Genomic DNA, 14,604 nt, shown 5'->3' with positions numbered 1-14,604 from the left:
TGGTAGCAGCCCAGGGGATGAATTGGGAAGGATAGGATGGGTGGGATGAGAAACAGGGAGATTAGTTACAGTGAGAGCTTCCGGGGGTCTGACCCAGAAGAATGGCATGAGATAATATGAGGTCAGGAGACATAATGTGAGTTGATGGCCTCAGGTCCTATTTCGCTTTTGTTATCTCTGTCAAGAAGAATGGCTTATAGTCTGTTAAGAGTAGAAATAAATATTAATAAGAAGAAAGTAAAGCCTCAGATAGGTGAATAGATAAGTTTGATCTAGAGCAAGCTATCTGGAAAGGATCTGATAGTAAATATTTCAGGCTTTGGGAGCTATATAGTCTCTGTTGAACACTACGAAACTCATTGTAGTGTGACAGAAGGCATAGACATTACATAAGTGAATGAACATGCCTCTGTTCCAATAAAACTTTATCTACAAAAATAGGTGACAGGCTGGATTTGGTCTGTGGGCTGGAGTTTGCCAGTCCTTGATCTACAGAACTGAATAAATATAGTGAATAAATAATTACTAGAAAGAATCTTTCTTTGAAAGAAACAGTGTAGAATAGTAAAGCAGCTGCACGGTAGGATGAACCGATCTGTCTTTTTATCATAAAGGGAAAGAATATAAATTTCACAAATTGTGACAGTAAACTTGATGTTGAATACGAAGGAAATCTAAATTGGATTATTGGAGGAGTTGTCAGTACTAAAGACATTGATCACTAGGAGGCAGCAGTGGTTCACTAAAAACACTTCATGCCAGACAAATTAATTTTCTATTTCAGATATTGTAAATCGGCTCTCTCCGAGAAGTGTTCCAGTGTTTTGCTATTTCAGCCAAGCTTTTGACAAAGTCTTTTATGGTATTGCTTTGAGTAAGTTGTATGACTACAGCACAGTCAAGTGAATTTGGGATTCCAGCGTCCCTACAACACAGGAAGCAGTGGATTAAGGCCAGCCTGTAGAAGAATCTGTACTGGTGTGCCTTGAGGCTTTTTCCTCAGGCCCTTTCGATTCAATATATAAATATTTTTTAAATGTTTATGTATTTTTGAGAGGGAGAGAGAGACAGAATGTGAGCAGGGGAGTGGCGGAAAGAGAGGGAGACACACTTCAAAGCAGGCTCCAGGCTCTGAGCTGTCAGCACAGCGCTCAACACAGAGACTCGAACCCATGAGCCACGAGATCGTGACCTGAGCTGAAGTTGGACACCCAACCAACTGAGTCGCCCAGGCACCCCTGATTCAATATTTTTGTTAATGACTAGATGAGAATATTTCTGTTTTTCTGAGAAAGTATATAATTGACAGGAACTAGAGAACTTGGAGATCCTGATATACTGGTTAATCGAATCACAATCCCAAAGTAGCTCAATAATCTAGAACAGGGTTTGGCAAACAACAGCCTGTGGGCCAAATCTATTCTGCCGACTATTTCTGAGCAGGTCTCGGGCTAAGAAATGGTTTATAGATTTTTTTTTAAAGCATTGTATTTTTAAAAAATAAAAGAAAAACCATGCGTGATAGAGATCTCATGTGGCTCACGAAACCTGAAATATTTACTATTTGGCTCTTTCCAGAAAAAATTTGCTGACCTCTAGTGTAGAAAAATAAGCATAATTTAGCAAGACAAAAATAGATAAATTGAAAATCCTGGACTTTACTCCATAACAACAAATAATCCCCAGCACAAATGCAGAGTTACGTGAGATGAGACTCAGCAAATTGAGTTACTTGTGAGATGTGATCATTAGAAGTGAATATGGTTTAAAACGATATCATTTATAGAAACAATTCAGAAAAATGGAGACAGTAGTCCCCATTATTTCTTTAATGATCAGATTTCACCTGAACTATTAGTTTTAGGGGGTGACAACGAACTAGAGTATGTCCAGAGAACCTGGCACAACTCATTGATAGAGGGGAGCCATAAGGAAGATATTACAGTGGTCTTCAAATATTTTCACAACTGTCCATAAAAAAAGAGAATAGACACATTTTGGGGGCCTAGAACAAGGACAATCGTATAGACAATTCTAGGAGGCAGAATTTTCTCCTTTTAATTTCTAAGGCAGTGTTTTTCTAACACAGGCACTATTCTCAGAATTCTGAAACAGACACGACTTCATAATTTCTAAAGTTTTCACTTCAGACCCACATTTATTGGCTTAATATGACCTTGTTTACAGTTTGCTCTCCAAGAATTGGAACAGCCTTATCTGAGACAGAAGTGAGTTTTCTGTTTTGGTAGCCATTACTGACGCTCGCCAATACGTTCTGATTCTCCTCCTCTTTTTTGGCAGGTGGAAGCATTCCCCTTCAACTTAGGTGTGGTTGTGCAACTTGCTTTGGCCAATGAAGTGTGAGCAGAAGTAATGTATATAATTTTCAGGCAGAAGCATTTAAAAGCCGATGTATGATTTTCACTGCTTTTCTCCTGTGGTGGTCATTGTGGACGCATGTATTGAGTTGAAGATGCCATCAGATCACAGCACCCAGGAATACTTAGGCAGTACATGGAGGGCAGTTGTAGTGTTCTTTGAACCATCAAGAAGTAAGCTTTTGGGGCGCCTGGGTGGCGCAGTCGGTTAAGCGTCCGACTTCAGCCAGGTCACCATCTCGCGGTCCGTGAGTTCGAGCCCCGCGTCGGGCTCTGGGCTGATGGCTCAGAGCCTGGAGCCTGTTTCCCATTCTGTGTCTCTCTCTCTCTCTGCCCCTCCCCCGTTCATGCTCTGTCTCTCTCTGTCCCAAAAATAAATAAACGTTGAAAAAAAAAAAAAAAAAGAAGTAAGCTTTTGTCTGGGCACCTGGGTGGCTGAGCCAGTTAAGCGTCTGACTCTTGATTTCAGCTCAGGTCATGATCTCACAGTTTGTGAGCTCGAGCCCTGCGTGGGGCTCTGTGCTGGCAGTGCAGAGCCTGCTTGAGATTCTGTCTCTCCCTTTCTCTCTGCCCCTCCCCTGCATGCTCTCTCTGTCTCAAAATAAATAAACTTAAAAAAAAAAAGAAGTACGCTTTTGTCATAAGCTCCTATAACTTTTGAAGTTGTTACGGCAGCATAACCTAGCCTATTCTGCCTCCCCTCCCCCCTAATATTTAAGAGCTAATATCCCTGGGCCAAGAGAAGTCAGGTGACCTGGCTTCCAGCCTTCACTCTGACATTAACTATGACCTAGAAAAATCAGTTTTCTCTGTTAAGAAAAAGGTTGTTTAAATGAAAAATATCTCTTGTAGACAAAAACTCTGATTTTAAAGTCTGTTTTAATATTTGTTGGAGTCAAGGAAGTAATGTCTTTGATAACTAACTATTCTAAAGTATATGGTTAAAAACCCACATTGCCACGTATTTTTCTAAGTTCCACATGATAAATTACTGCCTATATTAGGACCACTATTATTTATTGGAGCAAAACTTCTCATATAAAATATGCATTGTTTAGAGGCTTAATAGTCTGCTAACAGAGTATAATCTAAGTTATCAAACACCTATTAAATCACAGTACTTCTTAATTAATTTGAAGTCATTTCTATATTTTATCTTCATGACAGACTGAAGTAAGGAAAAAAGTATATATTTTTTGGTCCCAGATAGATCCTTTTCCTTTGCTATATAAAGGATATGGCTTTGATCCCAGACATTGAACTATTATCATGAAGATGCCAGAATTTTACAGTTTTTTCCTTCTTACCAACAGATTTATAGCTTATCTTTACAATTAGAGGTTTATTTTTGTTTCCAAGTTTAGTTACTCTATAATTATTTGGGCTGAAATATAGTCATCAGATGTATAAATTCCTTAAAACACTCAATATTTGAGTTGATTTGGCATGTATCCAGTTTTCTTAGGTTTAGCCTTCCTTTTAAAGTCCTACTGCCTTTAATAGAAGCTCAAATTCTTTTTGAAAATCTGATGAAATCATCTGTTAAGTATGTGTAATACGTGATCCATACAGTTTCCAGTACTGTTTGAAATTGGCTCTTTGAATTACCAATCTGTTTCTAGTTCACATTTTATAGATGAATCAACAATTGAACATCAATATAGTTTGCTCTTTTAAAAAGTTTGTTCTGAAATAGGTTATACTTAATAGGTTCCAAATCAGTATTTACTGAACCAAAGAGTTTAATTGTTAATCCAGCTATTTTGGGAAGCTAGGAATCAAGCTTCTGAATTTCCTATTCACTATATTTCTCCTCATAACCACTATTCAGCCTTCAAACACCAAGAATAACTATTTTCCATATTGTAAAAGACTTCAAATTCACCAAAAGTCACATTCAATTTCCATTCCCTTTAAAACAATTAAACCATATAGCAGATTACTACTGAACTTTAATAGCTTTCATATCTTTCTAAAATCAGTAAAATACATTTAAATGTGTTCTTATTATAAAAAATACTACAAATTCCATTTCTCACAAGACATGGCTTCTGATCCCGATCCTGACTTTGTCACTAGCCATGTGACCTTGTATAAATATAAATTACTAACCTTCTCAGAATATTCAGTTCTTCATTTCTAAAATTAGAGTGTTCCAATGGATGCATTTCTGGTTTTCTTTTTAGCTCCGTGATAATTTTTCTTTGTGCATTTTTTATATACTTCTTTAGTCTAGGTCTTTTCTTTCTTTTCAAAAGTATTTATAATGGCTCACCCCCCAGAATACATTTTCATGGCCTCTTTGACCTTCCTTACTTCTAACATAATATATGTACTGATCAGGATAGGCTAGATTATACTGTAGTAACAATTTCTCTGACCTCAGTGGATTAAAGCAACAAAGTTTATTTCATGCTCATACTGCCTGTCTGCCCATAGTATGTGGTCTGGGAACTTTGCTCTGTGTTGTCCTCGTTCCAGCACCAAGGCCTTCAAAGTACCCACCATGTGGAGCTTTACAGATCCGATAGCAGAGGTGAGAGAGAGAACAGCTATGCCATTCACGGTCTTTGAAATCTTCCTCCAGAAGTAAATACATGTTACTTTTGTTCACATGACATTGGTCAAAGGAGGTCATATAATCGCACCTAACTTTCAAGGGACAAGAATTGCTATCATACAGTATGGCCTGGACGTGGAAAGACACAGGAATACTTGGTCAACAGCTCTTGTGACTATCTGTCATGTTTTAAATCACACACCGACTTCTGGTAGGGGTGGAAATCAATACTACATTTATGGAGGGCAGTTTGCCAACATATCAAGAGCCCTAGAAAAAGGTGTCTTCCATTTGATTTAGTGGTCCTGGTTTTAGGAAATTATTGAACAGATCTATGAAGATGTATATTTAATAATTAATTCTTCAAATATATATTTATTGGCTATCCTGTGTCAGGAGCTGACATGGTCCATACCTTCAAAGAGCTTTTGGGGTAGGACAGGAGAGAGAGAATAGCAGAAATAATTAAAATGGAACTGGTTAAGTGCTATTGTGGGGGAAGATAGGGTGCTATGAAGGTATATGGGAAAATTTTTTCTGACCTGTTTTCCAGTTGTCTGATTCTCTTTAACTGTGTACAATTTGCTCTTCAACTCCCTTCCACTGGATTTTTTCATTTCACTTTCTGTATGTTTTCATTTCTGAAAGAGTTCTTCAAATGTGCTAAATTACTTTTTGTAGTTTCTATCTCTGAAGATATTTTCAAGCTTGTCTTTTCAGAAGGAATTGTTTTCTCAAATTGTGACATCATCTTGAACACCTGCAAATCTTTTGATACTAAAATTTAAAGTTACATGGTTATAATTTGCAAAATGTGATAATCTTTAGGGGGAAAAAAACCATGACCCACATTGTGTATACATATAATATAATGAATATTATAAGGTGACACAGAAACGACAAAATGTGATTTACCATGTTGGAATTGTGGCCGATTATTAAAATTTTTTCTAAACCATAATGTTATTTTGTAGTTTTTAGAATTTAAGAAATTAGACTGGCCAAATCAACTTAAAGAAAGTAAAAGTAATGTATTAATGGAGAATAATTTTATTAATATTTAATATGGAGAGTTTTAAAAGGCATTCACACTTGTTTTATTATTTAAAAAGCTCTGATTTACATCCATAGATCAAATAAAAGTTGTGAGAAGTGTAATGCTTGTCATTTTTATCTTCATAGTAGAAAGATTTTAAGTCTTTCTATGTGAAACTGTAGTGCATGGCTCTTGAGAAAAAACTATGTAAACCTGCTCCCCCTTTCTTCTTGCTCTTTTCATTCTGTTTTCTTTCATGTATTAGCTAGGCTCAACTCACATCAACAATTGGGAGTAGAGTTAAGAACATAGTTTTTTTTACAATTGGGAAGGAAGCAGAAAACGAGACATTTTTCTACGAGCAAGTCGTACGCTTCTCACAAAGAGAACCAGGCTTGCCGAACCCAAGAAATAAAGGTTAAGTACTTCATAACACTTGTCAACACTTTTTCTTTTAGGAAGAAGAAAGGCGTATGGCATCTGTTGTAGCCAAAAAAGAGGAAGAGAAGAAGCGGGAAAGTCATAAACAATCCTTGCTTAAGGTACTTTCTCGAACAAGTGCATGCATGTGTGTGCCCGCACGCTCACCTACGCCGAAACTAGCTAGCTAGTCAGCTGAAAGAGCAGTTTCCACGTTTGGTAAAGTTTTCATTCCTATCAGTAGAATGTTTTTAACGCTTACCCTGAAAACTTTTAGCAGTTACCTATAAATAAACCTGTGCTTCTGAATTGCGACATAATGTACAGTATAAAACACATGCAAAAGCTAGACGTTTTAAAAGGAAGAGATGGAAAATAGAGCACAAGCTACAGTTGTTTTCCATACCAGTGCGTCACCCTGTGTGTCCCTGCCATGTGGGCTTCGTTTCAGAAGCCAGTGTAATAGACCACTGTCTTTACTGAGCTATTTTAATGAGCTCTGATACATGGGTTTCTTTTGTGATAATTGCATCTTACATTTAAAAACTTTCTCTACTAGCCTCTCTTCTGTAGAGGTGGTAAAGATTTTGAGGATTTAGGAATTAAAATTTGTTTTAAACTAGATTTAGATAATTTAGCATATCAGATAAATTTTCCTTAAATAAAATGCTTCCTCTTAAAATATTTTACATTCGCATCACGGAAGTATGATGAATGAAGACAGCTTACAGTTTACAGCCTGGATCATGCTCATCCTTTTCTAAAATTAAAGATATCACGCTGGTTATCATTTCTCAGTCTTGTCTAATGTGGGTGCTTTTCTTTTTAAAAATGAAAATGCCGCTTAGAATTCAAAAAATGACTAGTAGGGATACAAAGTTGTACAAAATAAACTTAGGAAACAAGGGAACTTAGTGGGGCGACGGAAATGTGTGTCTCGATAGGGGTATGGGGTACACAGGTGTATGCATTTGTCAAAAACGATCAAGGGGTATGCTTGAATCAATATGTCTTACTCTATGAAAACTACTCCGAAATTCACAAAAAAGAAAACCAACTTGGTCCCAACCCTCTTGGCTCAAGCCTACTACTTCAAAAGTATTTAGAACTCTTACCCATTATGCTATAATTTTCTCACTTGCTGTTGTTTCTAACCTCCTGACACCTCCCCAACTTTTATGTTTCCCCTCATCCCATTAATTAGATGTACCTAAGCCCTCTCTTGACATCTCTGTCATACTGATTTTAGCCAATAGGATATTAGTCTTAACTATTTTGGAATATTTCTAAGGGTTGGCCAAAAAGACACTTTGGTTTATAGGAAATACAGTTGTAGGCAATATTTTTTAAATGTGTAGGAGCAAGATTTACCACTGCCAGATGATACTATTGGTAAATTTTTGGAATAGTTCATTTACAAAAAGTAGCAGAGTTGATTCTTGAACAATATGAGTTTGAACCACACATGTGCACTTATTACATGTATTTTTTTCAATAAATACAATACAGTACTGTAAATGGATTTTCTATTCCTTATGATTTTCTTAATAACATTTTATTTTCTCTAACTTACTTTATTATATGAATACAGTATATAACACATATAACATACAGAGTATCTGTTAATCAACTGTTTATGTTATCAGGAAGGTTTCCAGCCAACAGTAGGCTATTAGTAGTTACGTTTTTGAGGAGTCCAAAGTTCTATGCAGATTGTCAGCTCTCCTAACCCAACCCCTATGTTGCTCAAGGATCAACTATATTTCCCATTGTACAGCTGCTGCTTTCAGATACATAAGTGAATGAAGGAATAAATGAATAAAAATACATAAGTAAATAAATAAAGCTCTCGGACCAAAAGTACATTTTTGTTTGAGCACTGGAGCATGGAAAGGAAGAAAAACAAAGAAGCTCCATTGGCGATTTAGCTTTTAAAGGCACCATTGTACGTTGAGCCTTACAACTTACAAGTTGAGGCAACAAATTGCACTTGACTCCACCTTTGCACTAAAATGTTTTTCTTATATACCCAATTCAGATGCTTTCCACTCTCGGCATTTTTGGAAATGTGCCATTAAATATTTAGCCAATGAGGTTTTTACACGTTTGGGAAATTTGTATAAAAACTTAAAAAAAAAAAAAAAGAATGCTTCGCTTGAAGTCACCAAATAGGACTCTTTAATTATGAGAGTTATTTAGCTTTAAAATTTTTTAGTTAGGGGAAAAGCATGGGAAATCCAGAGATCTGGATTCTAGCCCTAGCTCAGATTTGAGATCACAGTACCAAAGACCCTCGGCATTTGCTGGCTATTGTTTATGCGACAGCACCTATTGATCGTTAAGAAAAGTGGGTGGGTGGTTATGAAGGGACCAGAAGAGTTCATTGACACGTATCTTCTGCCTTGTTGCTTTTCTATCTTTCTGTTTTCTTTGCAACCTTGGAAATAAATGGAAGTGATGGTTACAGGATATACTGGTGTGGAATTGCTTGGATTATGAAGAATAGACTCAAGTGACAAAAGCTGAAATTTGGAAACTTCTAAAATAATTGCCACCTTAACACGGACTTGGCAATATATTGCTATCTAGCTGTAGAGACATGTCTGTAATTGATAGGCCAAATGCATCCATGATCTTCGAGCAGAAGATTTTCCTTGGGGACCCCCTCTTCTGCCTTGCAGAATCTCTGGCCTTTCTCTTGCTTTTTCTCTTGCACCAGATACCTAGAGCCCTTATGTGGCCCCCTGGCCAGCCAGTGACCCCCACCTGACCCCAGGCTGCACTCCTGTTTTAAAATATGTCTTCCTCTTCCTGGCCCCAGTACTCTTAGTCATCCATTCTCTTAGTCAACCTGGTGTTGATCTAATTTCAATGATCCAAATAAAGGAACTTTAACTTTGGGGTAGGTATAGGAAAGTGTTTGTATTTTCAGGGTATCTTATAAATTTGTTAACATACTCACTGGTATAAAGATATTGTGTATCTCTTTTCTAAACATAGCTATATCTGCCTCATTAAGAATATTTCTTTCCACCAACTACCAGTCAGCCAGGAAACCAAATGCATGGAGCCAGCGTGACAGCCATCTGCCATTATTAACTCACTGCCCCTGGCTCTTTCAAAGTAGCTTGATACTGAGTAAAAATGACACTACTTAGATTAAGAATTGGGTTGTATCAGTTATCCATGAATAACTGAAATAGAATTCCTTAGGGTAGGATGCCGTTAATACAGATTTGGAAAAAAAAATTTTTTTGACAGTAGAAGAGCAGATTCCTACTTGCTTTAGACAAGGGGGATACACATAAAATGCCCCAAAGTCTCAGAAGTATACACATATTAAGCATAACCCATTTAACGATATAGACAAACTTGAAATGGCATGCAACAGAGAAAGAACCCATGCTAAAAACATTTTTAAACACAGAACTTCTAAAAAGTTTAGTTTTAATTAAGCTTTGTTATCAGTTTTCATTCCTACCCAGTGCCATTTTTCCATGCTAAAATTTTAGATCTCCAAATATAGGCAAAGAGATGGAACCAAAATTATATTATTCTACATGTACATATTCCCTGAGGAAATGGGCAAAGAATCTTCCTAACAGCCCTCACCGACTCCAGAGGCAGCAGGTGAGAAGTCGGTATCACACAGCTGACTGCATGAGTGTGCTCTCAGTAAAGAGGAAAGGGGAAGTGTCTACTTTTAGCACTCTGACCATATCGACATGCCATTTAAAAATGTTAACTTTTGATAATGGAGACTTTACCAGAGTAGTGATTATTTTCTTTATCAACTTAATACAAGCTGAGTAGAAACATTGCAACCTGGCACATTTTCCTTCGGGACCAGTAGCCTTAACAACAGCTGGGAGCTTTTAGAAATGCAAATTCTCAAGCCCCACCTCAAACACACTAAATCCGAAAGGCGTGAGAACCCGCAGTTGGTGGGTTAAGAAGTTCTCCAGGTGGTTTGAGGCACGCTAGGTAAAGTATGAAAACCACTCTACTAAGACATCCATTGCAGATACTGAATTACTTCTTTCCTATTCCTCTGGGATGGTACTAGTTACCTAGAAATATTTCAACCTAGTACAATTTCTTTTAGTGGTCTTTATGTACGTCTTCATTTTCAGACATTGTAATTCATGCTGTGAAGCTTGGAACATTGACCAATCCCCCCTTCTTCTCCCCACCTCTCAACCAAGATTATTGCATCGTAGTAGTCTGAATTATTAGGTAGGAAAATTAAAATATTATTAGTTTTCTTCTCGCTACATTGAAACACAGAGGCATATAAATTTCTGTCCAATCAAAATCTCAGATAACAAGTATAAAAACTTCTGTCAAATTAAACTTTCAGGTAGCTAATTTTCGTATCTCCAACGGGAGTAATTATTGTTTGTGTGTAATTTTTTCTCTTCAAGGATGACAGACCATGGTTGAGATGTTTGAATGCACAGGGTAAATAAGGCTGCCGTACTTTTAGGAGCCTCTTTGCAGCTACGTATAAGGAGTAAGACTCCTTTAAAGAGTGTGATAAGTAGTACAGACAACTTGCTTCAGGGATACTCGCCTGCTGCAAAAAATTGCTTTATATAATTCTTGTCACGATAAACTTCTTCATAGGAGAAGAAAAGGTTAACAATTAACAACGTAGCTCGAAAGTGGGACTTGCAACAGCATCGAACACCCAACATTGCTACAAATCAAGATACAAAAGTTTCTGACTCTCCTTCTCAGGACCCCTCTCAGCTCCATGGAAGCGCCGTCGTCTCTGCATTTCCAGAGGAAACAGGGTATGAATGGTATTCTTTCCAGGTACTAGTGTCTTTGGGGAACTGAGTTTGGAGCAGAAATGGGGAACTATTTCACATATAACTATTTAAAAATAGTTATCTTAAGAAAGCCTACTAAGATTAGAAGTTTAAATTTATTTATTTTTACATTTATTTATTTTTGAGAGAGAGACAGAACGTGAGCAGGGGAGGGGCAGAGAGAGAGGGGGACAGAATCCAAGGCAGGCCCCGGGTTCCGAGCTGTCAGCACAGAGCCCAACGCGGGGCTCGAACCCACGAACTGTGAGATCATGACCTGAGCCAAAGTCGGACGCTCAGTCGACTGAGCCACCCAGACGCCCCTAGAAGTTTAAATTTAAAAGTGAAGGTAGAAATACTGAAAATATAAACTGACCCCTAATTAAAACACACACACACACACACACACACACACACACTTCAGTACTTTACTATTTTTCATGGGAAAGAAACCCCAGATTACTTAATGTAGGCTAGGAGGCCCTCTACCCACCTCACCTATTTCATCCCTCACCCTCGGACACTAATTTGACGGTGCGTCAGGGCCTTTCAGATCAGTTACTTCCCATCTCAGAGCCTTGCTGCTACAAACAGCTGTGTTGTCCCCTGCCACTACTTCCCTGCCCTGCTTCCCTCCCCCTGCCCTGGCTAATGCCAGCCTGCCAGTTTTAAAGTTAAATCTCACGTCCCCGGAAAGCCTTCCCTAACTACCCCCTGGAGACTAGACTAGATCAGATACGCCTCTTATCTCTCTCAGTACTGTGCACTCCCCCCTTCTCAGCACTTACATAACCATGATTAAATAACTAGTGGGTAATTAGTTGTTTCCTGTCTTCCCTACTAGAGTATAACTTGAAGAGGAAAAGAATCCTGATTCCGATTGCTGATGGTCTTGACCCAGCAGCCAGCACAAGACCTTACTCCTAACTAATAGTATTAAGCAATTTTGGCATAAAATCTGAATAATTACTCCAGTTGTGTTCTATAATATCGATCTATCCCAGTGCCTTACAGCCTCTTTTCTTCTGTGACATAGGTGCCACATAATTACATATCCCCTGGTTTGTGAGCAAATCTGAGTACATTATGTAGATTTTACATATTTCTCTTCCTCTTAAGAAAGCATATTGGAATCAAGTAAATGTGAGGGATATAAAGCATATTTATTTTTATAGTTTATTTGTAATTTTAAAAATATATTATATGTAACTTAAAAATAAAGCCTAAAAGTCAAAGATAGAATGCGTACCAATTTCATTTCATTTGATGAACCTCTATTACCTAATGACCTTAACCAAATTACGAAGCACACTTCAAACTGAATGTGATGTAGCTTTTCTTTTGAGTTTTCAGGTCACATTCTATAAACTTTTTCATACACAAAGAATGCCATGAAGAAAATAATTTAAGAGGCATTAGACTAACATTTTGGAAGTTTTCCGGAGTTAAAGAGTGTGACATATATTTAGACAAATATACTTCAAAAATGTTAGTTATAGGATTAATTTATATTGATCCGTGTACTTACTTTAGCTCACGTGGGTATCATATCCACATGCAGAGCTTCTCAGCCCTTTCAGCTAGCAAAATAAAGCAATAAGAATAGCGATTTTAATCAAGTGACAGTTTATAAAACAAATGTATATCCTTCTTATATTGCCCTAGAGCTTTATGTAATATTCTTTTACTTGGTCAGAACTATAACATTTTATAAAGTTAAAACTTTAGATTTATGACATACACTACACAAGTCAGTTTATTTCTGATGGCTCTTTTTAAAAAAAATTTTTTTCCTATCTTCCTTGAGATGGTTTCCTAGATCCAAGTTTATCCAAATAATCTTACACATTATATTCGAAAATTTTAATAAGGTTTTAAAAGTTAGTCCTTTCTACATCAACTTTATTTTCATATGTAGTGTTAGGTGAGAGTCTAACCTGATTTTATTTCAATTGGTTAATTGATCATAGCATTGCTTAATTAAGGTATTCTCTTTTTTAATGAGAATGCCATTTGCCTCTTACATTAAGTTCCTGTAAATATTTGGAGATATTTCTGAACTTCCTATTCCATTTCACTTATCTCTTTATCTGTGTTAATAATCAGAACTATTTTGATGATAGTCGTTTTTTAGTACATTTTAATATCTATGTAGGGGAAATCTTTCACTATTCAGAGTTTTAATTTTCCCACACTTGTTCTTCCATATGAACTTTAAAATCATTTAATCTACGACTAACATTGTATGTTGATTATACTTCAGTGAAAAATTATTCATCTAAACAGAAACGTTAAGAATCATACTCAAATGACATTTAAGGTATTAATTTCAGAGGTATTGACATTCTTAAGATAATAAATCATCACTTTAAAAATCATGGTATATCTCCATTTTTCCAGGTCTTGTTTGATATCCAGAGGGAGCTAATTAGGGAAGTGTTGAAAGATTGAAGGAAAATTCTGAAGAACTAAATGAGCTTAGAGACTATGAAATTGTAGCAACTATAGTCAGAATTGTTGAATGAGTATTCCAGGAGCACAGAGTAGGTAGGTATAACAGTAGAGAAGCTATGTGTTTGATAAAGAATAGGAGATAAAGGATCAAAGGTAAATAATAAAAAATTCAAGTATAATGATAAAAGGAAAAATGATGGGTCATATGGTCTGGGCTAGACTTTTAAAGAATTAAAAAATAGAAGGTTGCCTACAGATTAGGAGAGAATTTAGTATTTCTGAGACCAGAAGTCTAAATGAAGTTGAAGATGAGAAGCCTAGGAAGTAAGAGGGTTAATAGTGAGCTCAGATAGTGGGAGTTTATGGTCAGGGTTAAGATGTTGAAGTTGAAGATTTTAAAGGCAGGACATATCTAAGTAATGACAACATTCAGAGCAATTTGGAGGCCACTGTTGTGGCCATGGAGTGGGTCGTTGGAGAAGAGAAGTGAAGGTCACCAGAGGGAGATCAGTTGAAGCTATTATTGAACATATTGCAGTTGATGGTAGAACTGGATATGGAACAAGGGGTCAATGCATTCAGCAGTGATCAGCCTTATCTCCCTCCAGTCTGAGTCATGCATCCTATGCTCTTGTTAAACCATTCACTATTCCCGTTTTATTGGTGTTGGCGGCTACAGCGAGTGCAGAAATGTCTTTGTTTATTAACTTGCTCTTTTACCTGGCAAAACTATCTCTGACAGGTGAATCCCAGACTGCTAATATGATTTTCCCAACGCTTTGAACTTTTTAGGCAGCTTATGGCCAAACGTTCTGTGATCCTCTAAAATCATTTAAAAGTATAGAGTCTTCACTTTTATGGCCTCAAAAACAAGCAATGAGTCCAAGAGAAAGAGGAAGTATCTGTTAGTGAAAATTGTTATGCCTTATACTTACTGCCAAG

The 14,604-nt window shown here is 36.9% G+C and overlaps 1 protein-coding gene across 5 annotated transcripts in view; it reads left to right on the top strand.

The window, feature by feature from the left end:
• LRRC49 (leucine rich repeat containing 49) overlaps positions 1-14,604 on the top strand; it is a 148,873-nt gene that overhangs the window by 90,226 nt on the left and 44,043 nt on the right. For all 5 annotated transcript variants that reach the window (XM_047074431.1, XM_047074428.1, XM_047074430.1 and 2 more), the window contains 2 exons: positions 6,433-6,516; positions 11,021-11,190. In XM_047074431.1, the coding sequence (XP_046930387.1) occupies positions 6,433-6,516; positions 11,021-11,190 (254 nt within the window). The remainder of the gene's footprint in view (positions 1-6,432; positions 6,517-11,020; positions 11,191-14,604) is intronic.

Source organism: Lynx rufus, unplaced genomic scaffold (genome assembly GCF_022079265.1).
Source record: "Lynx rufus isolate CCGP_SWC_20201006 ecotype Redwood Valley unplaced genomic scaffold, mLynRuf1.p SCAF_13, whole genome shotgun sequence".
Lineage (NCBI taxonomy): Eukaryota > Metazoa > Chordata > Mammalia > Carnivora > Felidae > Lynx > Lynx rufus.
This window is presented reverse-complemented; position numbering and strand designations above follow the sequence as displayed.